This window comes from Gobio gobio, assembly GCF_949357685.1.
Source record: "Gobio gobio genome assembly, chromosome: 22".
NCBI classification, from domain to species: domain Eukaryota; kingdom Metazoa; phylum Chordata; class Actinopteri; order Cypriniformes; family Gobionidae; genus Gobio; species Gobio gobio.
In genome coordinates this window covers 12,185,736-12,205,883 of record NC_137118.1, presented here as the reverse complement: position 1 = coordinate 12,205,883, position 20,148 = coordinate 12,185,736, and the positions used below count along the sequence as shown (strand labels likewise).

The 20,148-nt window shown below is 39.1% G+C and overlaps 1 protein-coding gene across 1 annotated transcript; it reads right to left on the bottom strand.

Moving 5' to 3' along the window:
* Nucleotides 1–19,869, bottom strand: per1a (period circadian clock 1a). Its single transcript, XM_079804883.1, has 20 exons — nt 19,736–19,869; nt 16,564–17,004; nt 14,753–15,006; nt 14,538–14,659; nt 14,238–14,439; nt 10,071–10,265; nt 9,624–9,702; nt 9,427–9,533; nt 9,181–9,334; nt 8,762–9,005; nt 7,331–7,439; nt 7,081–7,219; nt 6,792–6,910; nt 6,429–6,605; nt 5,997–6,314; nt 4,955–5,907; nt 4,420–4,603; nt 4,028–4,211; nt 3,212–3,362; nt 1–1,767 (listed from the first exon to the last, which is right to left on the bottom strand). Exons 2-20 carry the CDS (start codon nt 16,866–16,868, stop codon nt 1,600–1,602), a joined length of 4,164 nt encoding a protein of 1,387 aa, XP_079661009.1. The 5' UTR covers nt 16,869–17,004; nt 19,736–19,869; the 3' UTR covers nt 1–1,599.
* Nucleotides 19,870–20,148: the final 279 nt, after the last annotated feature.

Below are 20,148 nucleotides of genomic sequence, written 5' to 3'. Positions count from 1 at the left end.
CAAAGCAGATTACTAAAAACTCAACATTTTATTTATTTAGTTTAAAAGCAGAAAAATACCATTCAAAAAATGTTTGAGTAAAAGTCTGGCAAATGTACAAAATCAATTTACAATTCCTTCACGTTTAACAAACACTTGAAACAGAACTGTACTGCATGTAAACTGATTGGGCCTGTCTGCTTTCACAGAAAAGCTTTTGAAAAACCCTCATATACAAATATGAGGGCAACAGGAAACAAGGGAAGTAGTTGTCTTTTTTTTAAATAATGCAGTCTTGCATTTGTTGAGGAACTAAACAAGACATTGGACGCTAAAAACAAGGGATTGTCAAACTCATCCGGGGTTTTTTTATAAGTAAATACATCTCACTTCAAAATAAGTGCATATGAACGGTCACAAAATTCTCCGTCATCTATTTATTTACATTTTATGGACTTAATAGTATCAAAAGCAGCTTTAAATACATTGTTTTGTACGCCATATCCAGTTATTTGAATATGAACAAATAAATAAATCTTTTAACACTACCAGTACAGAATGTCGTTTGCGATGCTGAAACCATGGACTGGAACATACTCAACGTAAGTACGTGAACGCAAATGGTTTTAGCAAGGCAAACTTAATTTTGTGTGCCATTTGTATTCTGATTGTTTAAGATTGCGATTCGCAATATATATGGACATTTGAAGGTAACTGTCATACAATGGGAAAACATACTTGCAGTGCACTGTCAACTTGGTTAGAGGATGTTTCCAGCCTATCATACCTCTTTTCCACCAAAATAGTTTCGTTTCGGTGGCAGACCCAGTACTCCACTAGGAGAACTGGAGCCTGTTGCAAATGTAATCAAATGAAAAGTAACGTTACTACATTGCTCAATGAGACTATCAAAAATAATCACGATCCTGTTTACAGACCAGAGTGGAACCAATTTTTCCCATCCACCTGTCCATAATTCCTGGGAACCATTCAGAGCAGTTTGAGAGTTGACACATAGTGTCTGTAAAAAAATGAGCTATGAGTGTATGAGTTTTTCAAACTTATGTGAAATCAGTAAATTCTTGGTCCAGCTGTACATAATTCTATAAACTCAACTCAAAGTTTGAAGAAACGCGTGTAAAAGAAAAGGTCACATGGTGTCATGAATAATTCTGAAATAGCACCTGCCATAGGATAAGGCCAGGCAGGCTCGTAAATAATTATAAGAACATTGAAGAAGAAAATAGTGCAACAATGTTCCTCTAAAATCCACCATGTGCAACAGATTAACATCTCAAAACATATTCCTTTTAAGCTATAAAAACGAAAGGAAGTCTTTCCCTTCTTCTTTCTATTGTTCAAAAGTCTGGATATGAAGCTACAAATGATGTGTAATTTCATAGAGTGTTGTAAAAATGAGCCAACTAATTGAACTGACATCCTCTGTGAGGATAATCTTTCACACTTTCAGCTCGGTCCAAATTCAACTTGGCCCTAAAAGTCTTTCAAATCACTGTCCAGCAGTCTGCAGTCCCTCTTCACCTTCGCTGATGATGTCACTTCCACCTCCTCCATGGCTCACTCCCACGTGATCGTGCTGGCCTGACTGTCTTTCTGTTCTTAATCAGATGAAGGGGGGCTCAAGGGAAAGGCTGTTTCTGCAGTGAGAAGTTTATCTTGTTGTTTGGCCTCTTCTCGCAAAACCATGCTGAGATCCATCTCATGGAATTCCAAATCGAATGGAGGAGGAGTTGAGGAATCTGAGGGAGATTCACATCCTGTGCAAGACTGCGAAGAAAAGTAATAACTTATAACTTCCATATGAGGCAACATTAGACATTAAGTATGTTAACATAGCTAAGCTAACACTGAACGTACTGAACACTACATATTTAGAGTTGCTATTAGGGATGCACCGATATGATTTTTTGGGGCTGATACCGTTTTTAACAAACGATTATTGGCCGATACCGATATTTGTCACTTGCCCTCTTGTTTGAAATTTTGTCATTTAAAATTGTGTTTTTAAAGTAAAAAAAACATTACATTAACTTTGTTTATTGCTGCATTATCAAATAATTTCTAATGAACATACACTGAATCCTTTTAACATTCAGCAGGCCAACACACACACACACACACACACACACACACACACACACACACACACATATATATATATATATATACATACACATATACACACACACACAACAGAAAATATGAAATAAACAGTGCTTTTTAAGTAGGTTTAATGTTAAATAACACTGCATACTCTTCACTGTATAAATTAAATTCATATATTATTATTACATTGAGACGTAGCTCTTCTGTACAACATTAATCCTGTCACAATTACTTTGTTAAACTGAACTTTTATTTTGACGGGTTGCCATGTGCTTCGAGTTCCTTTGTGTGTGTTTTGATATGACGATAGATTTTGTCGAATAAAACGGTAAAATGCTCATGAAGTGACTGGAGATGCATTCGTGTCTCATATTGAGGTGGCAGAGGCTGAAAAACACAGTGAGTTTCAGTGTGTGTGTGAGAGAAAGAGGAAACGTTAGGCTTAATGAAGCTGGGCGTCTCCATTCATTCACAGAGACAGAGAAACATGCAGGATTCATATTTAAACAGTCTTTTTGCAGCTTAATATTCACAGACACTAGTATATATCGCTAATGATTTAAGTGACTAACCAACATTTTATTTATTCATCAAAACATTCCGTGCCATTCCGCATTATGCAGTAAATTCCGTTTTTATGACTGGATTCTGTCTGCGTTGTCCGCATCACGGAAATGAATCCTTATGAAAGTTTAGTCAAGAGTAGTGAGCGATTTATTTTTTTGTTTGATAAACATTAAAACACAGACAGCAGCGCAGCAGGAATATTACATATAATCTTGGATTATGCAGCAGACATTATACAGCTCAGTGCCTTCACGCAGTTCATTAATAAACCATCAGTTTGTTATATCGGCCTTTCACATGATATAGCCGATATGACGATGGTTGTAAATTGATCAAAAATCGACCAATACATCTGTGCATCCCTAGTTGACATTTCTCTCATCCACCATCTTGAATAAACATTTTGAACGAGCTTGTTGCAAGGCATTCTGGGTTATTATTTAATTTGTGAAAAGATACATGCAGTGAGAACTGCATTAGAATTTGGGCAGAACTAGAAAGCACAGACTTTGTGTCATTTTTGTTAGGAAAAACTCACTGTAACGTTGATGGCTTTTGGTAGGCAGCCGGTTTGAATCCATGGGTGGACCTGTGTTAACTCTTTCTTCTGCTCTTCAGTAAAGTGAGGCTGATGCTTCTGAACAGCTTTCAGGGCGTCTCTGTCTTCTTTCAGTACCGAGTCTCTGTCTCTGTGCACATACAAATGAATGAACTCCAACTTCCAGCAGAATTTAAGCTATACTCAATAATACAAAATTTCTTCTTGCATTTGTAAGGGAGTGAAAAAAATATGAAATGGCCAGCCGGTGAATTTTATTCCCACCAAAATTGCATTGTATTATTTATAGTATCGCCCAGTGAGTCAATTTGATTGCCACCAAAATTGCATTGTAATTATAGTGCCGAAACTCATAATTATGGACTATTTTTACCTCGATCAAATACACCAGAACCAGCTAATCAAGTTCTTTGGGTGAGGTTTTTGTTCTTTTAAAATAACAGACATTCATGAGTCCACACTTACAAATAATCAGATATAATAAAATGTATGCATATTTGGCGTGCTGTCCGAGGGGAGGGCTCCGAACTCTGAATTTTGGCCCGAACCCAGAGTACTCCCCCCGTATCTTCTGATTAGAATAGTTAACCAAGCAAGTGTGAGGAGACAGGGTGGTGGTGGGATGCAGGATACTGTCGAGGAACCTAGGTGAGTTGGCTATGTATATATATATATGGGCCTCATCTCATACTGATTGGATAGGCTATTTGAACGTGTTCCTCCCGAACTTTGTTTATAAACCTTCATAAGGTGTAAGAACAGGTTTGGAGCTAACTTTTGGTAAAATGGCCTTACTTGATGGGAATCTGGTATGTCATCATGACCTTGTCATCTGTGTTGGCCATGAGGAGCCAGATGGGATCCTGCAGGACAAACTTTATGAACTGTTCCCCTCCCAGATCTCCAGATGCTGGTTTCCGAGTGTGATCATTCTCTGACGAGTCAATGCTTCCAAAGTACTTGCTAGTATTACTGCTCCCTGAGATAAAAAAAAAAAATATATATATATATAACAAATTGTAATTTCATGGAAAAGAGCAACCAGTACAACTCTTAAAAAAAATCTTCATTTTTGTTCCACCACAGAAAGAATATCATACAGGTTTGTAATGGCAAGAGGGTGAGTATTGGCGATTTTGGGTAATCTATGACTTTAAGAATGAAGCATACATGAGTAAATTACTCACTAGTGCCACTTCCAGATGTGCTACACTCATTCGATCCAGAGCCAAATGACCCAGACCCAGACCCTGATGACCCAGAGCCTGAGGCAGCGGAACCAGTGCCTGAGCGGGAGTCCTCTTGCAGCAATAGGTCCAGCATGTCACTGGAAGTCGACATGGAGTCCTGGTTGGACTCATTGACTTCATGCTAAAAGAAGTAAACTCAAAGTTAGCCAAGAAACAAGGTAATGAAAAACATTATGGTAAATGGACTGAATTCATATAGCGTTTTCAACAGGCCTATGGCCACCAAAGCACTTTACATATTGCCTCACACACCCATTCATTCATTCATACACTGACGGCGGTGTCAGCCATGCAAGGCGCCATCCAGCTCATTGGGAGCAGCTGGGGTTAGGTGTCTTGCTCATGGACACCAAGACACTTAGTCAGGTGGAACCAGGGATCGAACCACCAACCTTCCGGTTAGTAGACCTACATGAACCACTGAGCCACTGCCGCCCCATACCCTGAGTTTAAACCGGTTCTTAATACTTACGTCGTTATTTGGTTTGGCATCTTTGGTGTTGCTGCGATTGCTGTAATTCTGCACTATAGTCCCGCCCCCTTGTGTTGTGCCTACTCCCGGGGGTGGAGTCTGTTGTGTAGCATCCGTTCTGTTGCTTGGCAATTCCTCAAGTTGTAGAAGATTGAGTGGGGAGGAGCATCGCGACTGAAACAGAGGGGATCCGACCCCTTCTCTTTCGCCAGCCTGTTGCCCGGTGGACTGGGGTGTGCTGGAACGAGACTGTCCATGTGGTGTAGTGTTGGCATTTCCTGCTGGCATTGATGGACAGTTGGGGAAAATGAATGGGGGATTTGGGTTGTAGAATTGCTGGGGAATCACTGAAGGCATCATGGGATTCATTTGAGAGCCCAATGGATTTAACTGTCCCATCGCAGGATTGAATGATGGTACACCAGGGTTCATTTGAACAAAAGAGCAAGGGAACTGGCCCAAGGGGTTCATCTGGGCAGGCAGTTGCCCACTGAGCTGCAAATTGGCTTGGTTAAAATGTGGTCCTGGATTACCAAGTTGTGGAAACATATAGTTGGGCAGCATGAAGGTCATGACTGGTGGCATCACTGGAGGAAAGCCTTGAATGGGGAACCTAGGGACTCCCGCTTGCAAGGAAGGATCCATTCCCATTTGAGGCATGAAAGGTGACGAAATGGGAATGGGCATGTAGCCTGGTGGAATGGAGGTCATCATGGGAAAACCACTGGTCTGGGATGCCGCAGATGGTGACCAAGATGTGGAAGAGTGCTGGACTGAGGGGAAGTTGGGTCTTATTTCTGCAGGATTGGCTCCTCTATAGGGGCCAGATTCAGAGAGGGAGGGAATGTCCGGAATGTTGCTGTCTACTTGGTGTTTCCGCCTTTTCCCACCTCTGCCATGCCAACGACTGTTGCTTTTACCCACAGAAGGATAGTTCTGGGAGCAATTCACTCCTAGACAGAACAAGCCAAATAATAAGGGCGTAAGTAAAGGAAGTCAGACAGACAAATGCGACCCATGAACAACTATACAATGCTGTTACCGTTTGTCCCAGGTGTAGATGTGGTTCTGCGCTGTGGTGGCTCTCTGGGTTGGACCATCCGCAGCTGGCTGACATCTCTAAAACGGTTGAGGAAGGCTTGCTCTTCTTGCTGGGTATGTGTGGATAACACCGCCTTCGTGAGGCCCTTTCCTGCACTTCCTCCACCTCTTCTCTGATTCTCCTTTTCTTTCTCAGAAACAGCAGCAGTGGGGGACAAGGTCTGCTGAGGGTTCACACGCATAGGAGAGGCAACAGCAGTGGGTGGAGCTGACATGGAAGGTGTTGGGGGGGTTGGTGGCTCCTCCATCATAACAATATCTGGATGTAGATCAAACAGAAGAGATTGCTTACTTTCACACGGTCTGACGTTTAATGAAATACAATACCATGTATAGGTCAATGACAAGAATAGCCTGGGAAAAGGGTTCAGACCTGATTCAGGTGGCTTCTTGTCACCAACGTGAACGATGGTGCTGCTGAAACTGCACTGGGAAGTGGCCGAGACAACGCTTTCTGCCTTACAGTGCAGAGCCAGAGGGGTTAGGGGGTGTCCTGGTGCTGCTGGGACAACCTTTGACCCCTCGGTTACCACAAGAGTCTCTGTTATGTCTAAAGAGAAGAGTGAACTTCAATTGTGTCCAGCTACACACAGAACATACACAGACATCAGTTGATACTGAAGGAATACGACTAGTGATTGATTGTATGAGTCTGCTTCTCTGTCCCTGACTTTCTGAATACTTAAAGGATGTGTTGGGTGAATATCCCATTACCCTTTAAATATCCTTTACTGACCTTCGGTTGCTCCAGCTCCTTTCCTTTGTTTATCATCGTCAGAGGAAGAAGAGGTTGTATAGGAAGATGAGCCACACTTCCTCTTCACTGTGCCAGGGACATTAAAGCTCTCCAGATATCTGAACAACACAATCAAAAACATGAGACCACCAGATATCCAATTCACATACTTCACATACAACCTATAAAACATCTTTTGTCTCTTAAAATAAGATAAAATGGGAGGAATAAAAATAAATTCACACAAAACAAATCCTTGTACAGGCAGAAACACAGGCAAGAGAATCACCGTATGATGTTGTCCAGACAGTTGATCTGCTGGTATGAGTAGATGGTGGGCAGCTCCATCCTGGGTGGAGTGGACAGTGCTGAACCTGCCAGACCTTCTTTAGCAGAGGACTCTGCTGTTTCTGCTGCCTTTCCCAGTGCTTCAAAAATATGACAGCAATCATGTCATTTAAAATGTAATAACAAGCCTGTGCCCTCAGGCTAAAGAGATAAAGTCAGGTCAATATTACTGATATATTAGCAATGTTTACCTAAGCTACCCTGTTTGAGAGCTGGTGGTCGGTTACGGGATTCAGCGAAGACCTGCTGTCCGCTGGCCTTTACCATGTGCATGTCTTTACAAATCTGCTCAAACGTCATCTAGGAAGAAATAAATTAAGAATTTAAGGTTGACATGGCACATTCTATACATTGGTATATAATAACATTCATACAACTGAAGACAGGAAAATTATATGGAATTTCAGAAGTCCAATTACTTTTGGGGATACGCATGTACACTACTATTCAAAGGTTTGAGGTCAGTAAGATTTTGAATGAAGTAATTAATATTTTTATTCAGTAAGGATGACATTTATAATGATACGAAAGTTTTCTATTTCAAAGAATTGCTCTTATAGGGATAGTTTACCCCTTTAAAAATGAAATTCTGTCATTACTTTTTAACCCTTATAAAAAATAATATTATATTATATTATATACATTTTGGTGAACTGTCTCTTTAAATCATATACTACCATTAAATAAATTCATACTTTTATTTCATTAAGTAAAGACTTTTATAATGCTACACCAGATTTCTATTTGAATAAATGCTGTTCTTTTGAACTCTCTAATAAATCAAACCATCCTGAAAAGAATGCATCATGGTTTCCACAAAAATATTAAACAGCAAAACTGTTTTCAACATTTATAATAATAAGAAATGTTTCTTGAGCAAATCAGCATATTAGAATGATAATGGAAATTCAGCTTTCGCATTACAGGAATGAATTCGATTTTAAAATATATTTAATTGGAAAACAGTTATTTCAATTGTAATCATATTTCACAATATTACAGTTTTTACTGTACAATTTACTGTATTTTTTATCTTTGGTGAGCATAAAATATATATTTTTTATAACATGAAAAATATTCGTATGGTCAACCCCAACCGTGTGAACGGTAGTGTATGTTTGTTTTGATTTCGTTATGTAATGTTAAGGCCAATTCACACACCAACAAACAAACACCGATAAACAAGTTGGCTGTCGGATTTAAAATTTTATGTAAAATAACTCATGTTCAAACTCGAGCACCCACGGAAAAACACAAAATATTCTAAACATTAATTTTAACCAATAAAAAGAAAGGATTGCAGCTTTCAGACATGACTTTCTTCTCGTTTTATAGTTCATTTAACGGTTCGTGTCCAGGTCAGATTACGTCAGCGTTTGTTGTAGTTTGTTGGAAAATCATACCATACTTCTCAGACATTCCACAACCTAACAAATGCCGATTGAACATGTTCAGTCGAGTGAAAACAAACTTCGACCAATGGCAAAAGACGCCGACAGGGGTAACACACTGATCCTACAAACTCCGACATACTTGTTTGTTGGCGTTTGTCTGTGCGGTGTGAATTGGCCTTAAAATGCTGTAATGTGTACATCTGGATTGATAATGATAAATGCCCTCACTGGTTTCCTGGGCTTGATCTGGTCCTCGGAAGCATGTCCGTTACTCTCAGAGGAGGAAGTGACACTTTGCTGGTGGTCGTGGGAGCCGCTGCTGCCCAGGCTGCCGTACCCCTGTGAGCTGCCGCCATGAATGGGCTGCACCAGGTACCTGTGGATCAACTCGTTCAGCTGCGGCACATCTGGGGACATGGTTCTCACCTCCCCGCCCTCCGGGGCAGTGAACACATCCTCGTTCAGTGGACTCCTACAGAAAGGAAGCTTTGTGAGACCACTTAACAGTAGATTAGCTTATGTGAGTGTATGCTCAATCAGAACTCACTACCATCATGCTAGAATGGTATGCTATGTGGTTGCTGAGAAGTTGATTTTCCTTTTAATACGATTCCCATATTAAAGAGAAAAACTATGCAGCCACTTACGTCCGAACTTTGTGACGTCCCACAATGAAAGCCACCTTCCTGCTCCAGGGGTTGATGAAGGATGACCAGCTGGTGTCGATGGTCAGGTACTCCCCACTTCGTGCACGCATACGCAGGGGCGAGTGATCAAACGGCTGCCCCGCAAACTGGAGAACTGATGAAGGAAGGACGAAAACTAGATCAATTAATTCTGCTGCACAAATATTCACCACTGAATTGTGTCTGCGTCTAGAATGACAGACTCACTTTTCTTGTGAATGGCCACCATAAGGACTCTGTCTTCTGGATGTAGGTAAATAAGCACCGGTTTCCCAACCAAGTCCTGAGGCAAGTAACCAAGTAATGGCACTGCCCTGCAAATGAGAGAGGAGGAGGTTTATGTAACTGTTCAAAAGAGACATGGGTGGTAAACAATGCAAGACAGCCCTAGGCAAAATGCAAACCTTTCATCAATCTCTTGGAAGAGACAGTTTGGGGTGTGACTGGTGGTAAAAATTCTCTTGTCTGCTGGGATACGAGGTGCTGTTATGTAAAAACCAGGAAAACATTAAGAACAGACACAAAACAACAGAGAGCAAGGTACAGGAAGTACACTACCATTTAAAAGAGGTCAGTAAGATTTTTTTAAATGTTTCTTATGCTCACCAAGACTGCATTTATTTAACCAGAAATTCAGTAAATATTGTGAAACATTATTACAATTTCTATTTAAAATGTAGTAATTATTCCTGTGATGGCATTTCTTTGAAACAGAAATCTTTTGTAGCATTATAAATGTCTTTGCTTGTCCTTGCTGAATAAAAGCATTAATTTCCTTCAAAACATTTCAATCTTACGGACCACAAAATTCTGAATGGTAGTGTATTTGACATTAACACTGTCTTGTTTACCCTCGTAGCCAGAGTGAACTCTCTCAGCGATGAGGAGGCAGCAGGGCTCAGGTTGGGATGTGTCCGAGTCCCTCAGGGTTAGCTGATATGGCGTGAGACGGAAGGGGTAATACTTCACTTCACTACAGTCACTGTCCCTACCTCTGCTGATCCGACAAAACATTGACTTTTCCTCGGCACAGTCCACCTGTGAGGCTGTACACAAATGGAGCTTTGGTAAATACTCATTTTTCCCAACGTACTTTTGGGCATTTGAATTTTGGACATTTTTCAGTCACTTAAAGCTAAATACTGTGTTATTGATGCTTAAAGGTACAGTGCATAATTTCTGAGCTACTGCAATCTGTGTCAACAGCAGTGTTATTTTAGTATCTTTGATATGCTATTATAGTTTTTAATATTTGGATTTTTACATTTTTTTTATCAGTTTTTAGTAATATTGTTGTTGTCATTTTTATTAGTTTTTGTTTATTTTAGTACTTCAAGTTAAACTAAATGAAAATGAGAAATGTTGCCTTGGCAACTAGCTGATTTGAGATAAGTTTAAAATTGTATTTTATTTCAAGTTACAAAAATGTTTTTATAGTTTTAGTTAATGAGAATAACCCTGGTCTGCATCCTGGACTAGCAATGTTTGCTCGTATTAGGCCAAGAATACCTTATTGGAATGGGGGGTGGAGTATTTCTGGAAATCTGTTATTATGTTCTGTTACCAATTACCTTTGATACCAGTAGTTATAAAGAAATTACATACTGCACCTTCAAAACACACCTTTGTGGGACAAAATATTGGACCAATGAGATTTCAGTATTATACCTATATAACACTATAGTTGCGTCCGAAATCACATACTGTATAGTAAGTACTACATTTGGTTTGAAAATTACCTTGCAACCATTAAAAAAGTACATTCTATATAGTACGAATGTGTAATATGAAAGGTGGGTACTTTTCTCCTAATGTTTTATGAACACTATGAATTCGGACATACTAGTCGGCTCACACACAGTTTTTTGCCTATTGTATAATATAATGCAAGTAGGCATATTAAGGCTGATTTATACTTCTGCGTCGGACCTACGCCGTATCCTCTACGGCGCAAGTTACGCGTTGGTTTTCATTTATACTTCTGCGTTGTTGTCTGCGTCAATGTGCAATTCCACATGAAGACCGCTAGTTGGTAGTGTCCACGGGGATGTTGATGGTAACCCACAGTATCAAGGCAAAAGCCGAAGAAGAAGCATGTTTACATTGTCGGAGTTTCAGCAGCCATCATGGCGACAGATCGCAGCTTTTCTTGCAGCTTGAGTTGTTGTATGTAATACAAAATAAGCATCTCTAGTTTATTAGTAGAGTTACATAAGAGGCGATCTGGCGCTGAAATGCGTTTTTGAAATCATGCCGAGTGCTCGTGACGCTGTTTTCAGTATCGTTGGCTCATGCACAGATGAGCACTTCAATTGATTGCTGTTGCGGAGACTATTCATTCCGTTGAAATCACAAAACGAAATGCACCCTAATGTGTCCCTGTTCTTGATACACAATCACTGATTAACATCTTTTGTTTTAATGAGAAAATAAATAAACTATACACAATGGATCTATGTATTTATTCACTAACATAAACAATCTCTGCACTACAAAATATTGTGTTATATCGCAGATATAAGGATGAAACTATCATCCAATTTCTGGACACACACACTCCTATCGCAGATTTATTTATTTATTGACCTGAGGGAGGGGTTCTGGCAGACCAATCACGGCGCTTGCGGTCCGCGTAGAATTGACGCGTTGTTACATTTTTGGGGAGGTGCGCATCAGGGTACGTCGTAGGCTACACGCGCATCACACAGCCTATGGCTTAGCTACGGCGTACACTCGACGCAGAAGTATAAATTGGCCTAGGGATGAAACGATTACCGGTTTCACGATAAACCACGATAAAATTTAGTGACGGTTAGTAATATCGTATAAAATTGTATTATCATTAAAACCGCGTGTGATTATCACGGTTGTGAAAACTCGCGGTAAATCCTGTGTAGTCAGCGTCAGTCAGGCGCAGCACCGCTGTTTTTTGAATGATAAGAAATGGCAGAAGGCAGTGACAGCACTTCTGGGGATTGTTCAGCCTCTAAAAGGACCAAATCTGAGGTGTGGTCATATTTTGGCTTTTACAAAAGTCCTGAGGGAAACTTAATCTAAGATGGTCACCCTGTCTGCAGAACATGCCAGAAGAAAGTCACTGTAATAGGGGAAACACTTCAAAACTACGAACGGCAAGTGGACTTTGACCTCAATACCAAAACTACATCTGGGAAATAATAACGTGAAGCGAACGAACAAATTTAGTCAAGACTAACATTTAAGGGATAATAATCAGGGCTTGACATTAACAACCGCCATTTGCGGGTGTAACGTTATTTCGGCTGCACACTAGCCACTCTGGCTGTTGAACTTCTCAAAAGCCATCTGTTATAATCGCGTTGCGCATTATAACCACTCACACGTGTTTCTATTGAGTTTATGAATGCAATGTCTCATAATCAGAGGCGTTCAGATTAGCCGGAGTTTCATTCAGAGCGCGCGCCGCTCTTACTCGCTGAAATTTACACTAAAAGCAGAGATAAACGTGCGATGTATGCAGGAGATTCATTCATCATATAGTGGTTGTACTGTTTTTGTTCTATTTCAGCAGCGAAAATGGTTTTTAAAACACAGCAGAAGCACAGCGCGTCTGATATGACTGGCATAACGCTGGTGAATTTAGGGGCCGTCTCTAAAGTTACATACAACATTGGTAACGTTACACGTTTCAAACTTCAGCATTTGAAGAGAATGACAGTCATAAAACTGACTGTAAAGTGATCATTTAGGTGTCAGGTATGATGCACACATTTTGATATTTAATAAAATAAACTGTCAAATCATATGGAAATATGGATATGCATTATTTCACTTGGATACTGTTTGGGCTCTAACACAAAATATGCTAGATTTAAATGCATCATTGCTGAACACTGTAAATATATTCTCAAGCAATATTCTCATCAGAGATAATATTAGAGATTATATTTACGACAAATTATTATTATTTATGCGTTGCTATTGACGACGGCCATTAAGGAAGGAAATCCCACAGAATCTAGCTTAAAAAAGTGCATAGAGCTGCTTGATTTATTTGTTGTTTGTTGATTTTCAAATATAAAACTTGTTGAAATGTTTTAAGTGTGTGCATCAGTTCTTTTTGAACACTTTCATCTCGTTTGAACAAAACCGTGATAATATTGATAACCGTGATAATTTGGGTCACTATAATCGTGATGTTAAATTTCCATACCGTTTCATCCCTAAATTGGCCTTTAGGATGCAGCACATGATACACACCCTTAAAAATGTTTTGCCAATAAAAAAAAAGAGTGTGCCAATATTTACAGTATTGGCTGGTTAGGACAAAAACATGTGCATGGTAGCTTTATAACTATTTATGGTGAATACAACTTTATGTAACCAGTGCTTAATTTGAGCCAGATCCTGTTCCGGAAAATGTCAGATTAGTTTTGAAATTATCCGGCTTGTGAGCGTGCTTGTTTGTGTTGTGCGCAGGGAGCAGTGGAAAGTTTGGAGAGAGTGTATATACCTGATATTCTATAAAAAAATAAGTTAATATCGCCAAGACATGAGTAAAGCTGATGGTGTTTCTGATCAAAAGAGATAATGAGAAGATGGAACTGAACCCCTGGGCAATTCTACTTATACTAATCAGGATAGAGGGAGACATTCCCAATGGGAGTTAGATTAGTCAGAGATCGACGACGTAACGAAAACGTTGGTGAGAGAGAATATCACTGATCAACTGAAGGACATTTTGTCTCAACGTAGCTATTTACAGTACGTGACAGAACAATAAACTAGGCTGTAGTTAGGGCCATGCAGAAACTTGTGAATACTGCTTTTATTGATTTATGCTATCATAGTTTAGTGATGTCATTGTGCGTTCCCGGAAAACTGAAGTTTTATGGTCAGTGTCAGTCACAGCGCCTTTTAATTGTTGTTTTGGATCCGGCAATTATTCGTTTACAAATTAAGCACTGTCTGTTACTGATTTACAAAACTTTCTGTGCACTTTGTCGCTATATTCGCGCAGTCAAAAAGCTTTCACATACTGGTGCCTGAGCAGGAGGACCACGGCGGCAGGCGGCAGGGAGCGGTGCTGCTGTAAAAGGTGCTGACGTCCTGAGGCTCGAGCAGCTCGGAAAACAGAGCCCCCTGCAGCCTCTCGGGTTTACAGCGCAGCAGGGAGGCAGCCTGGGATGAGATGTACACCACTTTACCAGAGAGAAACGACACTGCCACAGAGAACGTGTCCTAGGATGGAATAGAGAAAGAAATAAAAGAAATTCATGTGTTAGATTCTTCTAAAGAGTCACAGCCTGATGTGTACGAGGTAACCTGTCCAGTCATACCGTGTTTTGAAGGGTGTACTCTGATGTAACGTTGTCTAGCTCTTCGATAGTAAACGACGACAGGTCCAAACAACACCCATGGCTCTCTTCCACACTCCACTGATGGTAGTACTCTTGATTAGCTACAGACACAATGCACCCTTTTATTAGCACACACATCATGCCAGAACAAGGAGATTCAATTTAAGTTTTAGTGGGGGTTTTTTTCAACTCACCCCGCACTTGTTTGACACAGCTAAGCGCATACTGCAGGGAGGCTAGGGTGCTAGATCGGCCCTTCCTGTGACGTTCCGCCGGCATGCGGATCTTTAGCTCGCGCAGGGCCTTCAGCAGCTCTCTCTGGGTCTGAAGCCGGGCCGGCTGGTCAATGCTGGCTGCTTTGGAGGATAGCTGATCCTGCTCCGAGCTGCCACTCAAAAGACTGTAAGACACCGAGCTGCTAGGAGGCGAGGGACTGTTTCCATTTGAGCTGAGGAGAGACATTGTAATGGGGGAAATTAACATAGGCGAAGTTGCCCCCCCCCCAGACCAGAGCCAATGATTTTGTCTGAGCTATGAATAAAAAAATAATATAATTTCTCTTTTCTTATTTTATTTGTCTTGACAAAAATGTTAAAAGTTACATTTTTTAGGCTGTTCTACCTCAGTGGTCTAACAGCGCTCGTAAAAGTCAAAATGATCTAGAAGATGGCCAATCAAATCAAAGAAGACGGGTCTTACTGTCATACTGTCACAACAAGAGTTTGTGGAAAGATGTAAGTAGATGCTAGTTTTAGACAACAGTTTTATGATATAAATGTTCTGCTACCAACAGTAAGACTATCCAGTGATGCAAACTACTCAACTTTTTATGAAATTTCGCAGTTTTGAATTGAAAAAATGCGACCACGATTCATGTAATTCATAAATGAATGTGACGACGAGGCAAAAAGCATTTTCTAGACATACGAATAAGAGTGAATTTGTGCACATTTTAAAATAAAATATTATTTGATTACTTCATTACTACAATTAGACTTGAACTTATTTTACCATTCTTATTTACTTATTCCCTTAAGTCCATTTTAATCCTTTAATTATTCAATTCTATTATTATTATTATTATTATTTATAATAATATTAATTATACCGACAGACAACCCCATCTGCCAGTAGGTGGTGAAACTCTGCCTAAGGAAATTAGCCAATATTTTATATCATTACAATACATTTCACATTTCAGCAATGAAAATTTCTCCACAACCTCCATAATATTTACTCATAATTCACCCCAAAAAATATTATTTCGGAGATTTTGGAACTGATAATAGTTCTGGCCACTTCCGTTTATTGGCTGATCAAAAGGAGCCTGACCAAAACCAGTCTATTACTCAAAATTATATAAAATGATTTACGTTAATCTGCCCCGAGTGAAGCATCATTATGCCTCAACCGGTTCCAAATGAAAAGGTTTCTAAATGTGCCAAGCTAAACTGAAATCCTGCAATTAGCTTATTAAACTTGATGTGTGAACTATTTATGTCAAACCACCTCCCCATTCATATTTTTTTTTATCTCTGTGCTGACTAAAGTGGTTCAAAGACCTGTAACAGGTTTACACTTTGTTAGGTTAAACAGGTTTATTCTTTTGGCTAAGACACAAATCTAAAATGACTTTGCAATTGCATTCAAGCTATTTTATCTGTATATACTGTATACACACCCACTGTTGCGGTAGACATTTTTTTGTTTAAAAACATTTAATTACATTTTAAAATAACTGTTTTCAAATTGGCAAAGCTGAATTTTCAGAATCATTACTTCAGTCTCCAGGTCACATGATCCTTCAGAAATCATTCTAATATGCTGATAGCTTAAGAAACATTTCTTATGATTATCAATGCTGAAAACAGTTGTGCTGCTTAATGTTTTTGTGGAAACCTCGACTTCTCTGATGAAAGGCTTAATAAATACTCCTTTAACAATCTGCCTAGTGCCTACCACATAAAAGTAATTTTGAATAGATTTCATTCTAAATATCACATACCTCTTGCTTTCTGTAGTCTCTGTTGATGAACCCTTGCCATTGTGAGAGCTGCAGGTGGATGTGTCTCGTCCCATGTGTCCTTCGCTCTCCCTCTCAGCCGAGTCATTCCCACTGGAATGGGCATCAGTGTCGTCCGAGTGTGTCGGCCGAGGCGCTGTTGAGATGTCCAGCCCGGGACAGACGGACTGGGTGTCAGTCATTCCGGGAGAAGCTTTACTGTGGGCTTCCCTTTCATCCTTATGTGTTGTTCCCTTCCCTGTACTAGTGATACAGCTCACAGGTGTTTGGAAGTTGTCATTACTCATAATGAAGCAGTATAAATGTATATATCACGTCAGTTTTGTGCATCTGTAAGGAATTTCTGTCAAAAGCAGGGCATGTGAACTCCAAGGTTATGTTTTTGGATGTATCAGCTTAATAGACCATAAAGTTGCAAAACATCTGGTGGGAAATAATAATAAAAAGCAGGATAAGCAACTAGAGAGATATGCATTTAGACTGATTTCCAGAAGCACACAGAGAACAGTGAATAAGACAAAAATATTCAGCATTCAACCCATTGGTGGAGCAGTTCTTGTCAATTATGTAACAACTGTATAAAACCAAGTGTATCATTTTAAAGGGTTAGTTCACCCAAAAATGAAAATTATGTAATTAATTACTTACCCTCATGTCGTTCGACACCCGTAAGACCTTCGAAGCGTTATGAATCAATGAGCCGAATCATGATTCGGATCGCGTGTCAAACCGCCAAACTGCTGAAATTTGACGATTCAAACCGAAATCGACTCGCTGATTCATAACGCTTTGAAGCTTCATGATGCCTTGTTTTGAAATCGTCATCACTATGCAAGTCGTTATTTAGGGTTTTTTTGCGCACAAAAACTATTCTCGCCGATTTATAAAGTTATTTTAGAACCACTGTAGTGAGATGGACTTTGTAACGACGTCTTTAGTACCTTTTAAGGGTCTTGAGAGTGAACCGTGGCCTTTCTGAGCCATCAGATTTCAACTAAAATATCTTCATTTCTGTTCCGAAGATGAACGGAGGTCTTACGGGTGTCGACCGACATGAGGGTAAGTAATTAATGACAGAATTTTCATTTTTGGGTGAACTAACCCTTTAAGCCTGACCTATAATAAGTACCATATTCATGTATTTACATGCATTAACATTACTGTTATGATGTTTTGTCATTATGATGCAGTGTCTTTAAAATGATTATAATTGATGTTAGTGATGTTCAGAGCTTTATATTTGACCTTACATTGTAATCTTCTAAACACAATTTAAAGTGGGAGGGTAAAAAAAAAGTATTTAGCTGAACTTACATGTACTGTACACATATAGCGTACATATTATATTGCACACAGCATACTTTAAATTTTTTGGCCTATTTTCACTGTTTATTTATTTTTTTTTTTTTACTTTTTTTAAATCCATATTTATGTTCATATATATTTTAACCTTAACTTAAGAAGTGTTTATGTTTCTCTTTTCTTTCTCTGGATCATGCAGAAACTATTTTATTGTCAACACGGTGTATCCTACATGTACATGTAAGACGTTTTAAAAAAGTTTAACATTCATTTTAATTTGTAAATACATATTTTATACATTTGATTTATTATGTTTCAAGTTAAACCACAATATGTAAGTTTTCACCGCTAGAGGTCGCTTAATCAAAACAAAGGCGTAGCTTGATAACACCTGGATTTCGCTGCGCTTTTATTATGCCGCAGACGAGCGCTTCCGCTTTTTCTGGTCATGAGTATGTGTGGTAAAGCAGCGCTGTTTTATCATATTAGATACATTTGAGTGTGTTGAAAGTTATGTTATAATGCTACTCTGTGCGTTCGCTCTGCGGCTACTATGAGACACTTGTAGTACACTGAAGCTAGATCAATATTAGGCATGGTACAACATAGTACTCGCAGTAAACCAAGAAAACTAGATTTAAACAACAAGACTAACTGTGTTGAGCTATTTAACAATGATTCGTTTTCTGTCTATGAATGTATGCAAACCATTGCTCACCTGTCTAATAAAACACACAATATATTAAAATTGGTAATCGAGGGTAACGCGGGTATGATGTCATTGATAGGTGACGCATGGACACGGTCCATGTCCTGGTTAAAATAGCTTCTTTCTCTGGATTTAAACATTCTTGGAAACATTTGGGATAGTGTAAGTAGTAAGTACACAAGTCAACAAAATATATAACATTGTTTGAGTGGTTTCTTTTAATCCAAAAATCTTACATATTGTGCCTTTAATATTAATAATACATAAATACAGTGATTTTTTTTTCACTGATTACCATTTATAAATCTAAATTAAAGTGTAAGGATTTGTTTAAAGGCTATTAAATATACTATGGAATCACAAGTGGCTATTAAATTATATTAACCATGAAGCTTCTGTGTGGTATAAAATAAAGATAAAGAGTGTAACCTAAAAACACCGGATGTGTGGGAAGATGCATTTGTGTTGTTTACAACTATTCAGCATGAAACTGAAATATTGGTTTCCCCTCCTTATGTATTGTTTTTCTGTTCTCCCCTGTTTTTCCTTACTGACAAGTTTCAGTTTTCAACACATGTTGCACTTGTGCATCATGCATAATGAAGTAATCTTTTTAGAATGGCACTATAAAACTACTTTATATGGATGGAGCAATTGGAAATACAAAAGTTATCAAAGTTATGTTTTCGAGACTCCTTTACAGTTTTAAAAATATATGCGCTTAGATGGATGTGAGTCCTCTATCTGTAGACCTGTGGAATTACCTGACATCATATAAACAAACACTGACTGAAAATGAGAAATATTTTGATACACCCAAGCACATTAAATTCATACAACATATTAGAAACATACAAGCAAGTTATTCAAATATACTGGAATATAACTATGCCAAATGATCAATCAACTGAACATATATACAATGGTCGTCCAAATAACACAAAATAACATAAAAATGCACCATAAAAATGTTTAGCAATATTTAGAGATCCGCAGTGCCATCAGAAAATACCAATATTAAATATTTAAAGGTTAAACGCTTTTTTTTTGTCAAATACAGATTAAACTGTCACTTATACACATCCGATGCAAGACTATCAACAGAATAAACAAAATATTATGACAACACGTAGCTTTTCTCACCTAATGAAAGAATTTCAGTTGATCCGAGTTGAAGTTTAGGCTGCTTTTCAGAGCTTGTATTCGAACATAGTCGCCTGTGCAACACAGTAGTTTCAATACAGAAACTCCCTCACTCGTGTCCGGACACCACCATCATTCTTGTTTGGGAACAAATATTCACGTGTACCCAGCAACTCCCTAAACCATCTCTCATTGGCTCATAAACTACCATAACCCCGCCTACTATGCATAAACCTCGCCCATCAACTTGAAGCTCGCGCTATTTTTGGACATATGGGCGGGGTCTCGATTGTTCGGCTCTCCTTAGTCACGTTGTAGCAGAGCTTCCCTCTGAATTCGCACTTCCCCCAACCGTACTAACCTTTGTGGAGGCGCATAAGGGCTTTTTCCCAATGCGACACACGACTAATACA

What these genes read in the sequence shown, in the direction of transcription:
- per1a (XM_079804883.1), bottom strand. Translation starts at nt 16,868, where the DNA reads ATGAGTAATGACAACTTCCAAACACCTGTGAGCTGTATCACTAGTACA. An exon ending in AGTTCACTCTGGCTACGAGG is followed by an intron (nt 9,703 to 10,070) that starts GTAAACAAGACA and finishes TTTACATAACAG; the next exon opens with CACCTCGTATCCCAGCAGAC. An exon ending in TGTCTGGACAACATCATACG is followed by an intron (nt 6,911 to 7,080) that starts GTGATTCTCTTG and finishes TGTGTTGTTCAG; the next exon opens with ATATCTGGAGAGCTTTAATG.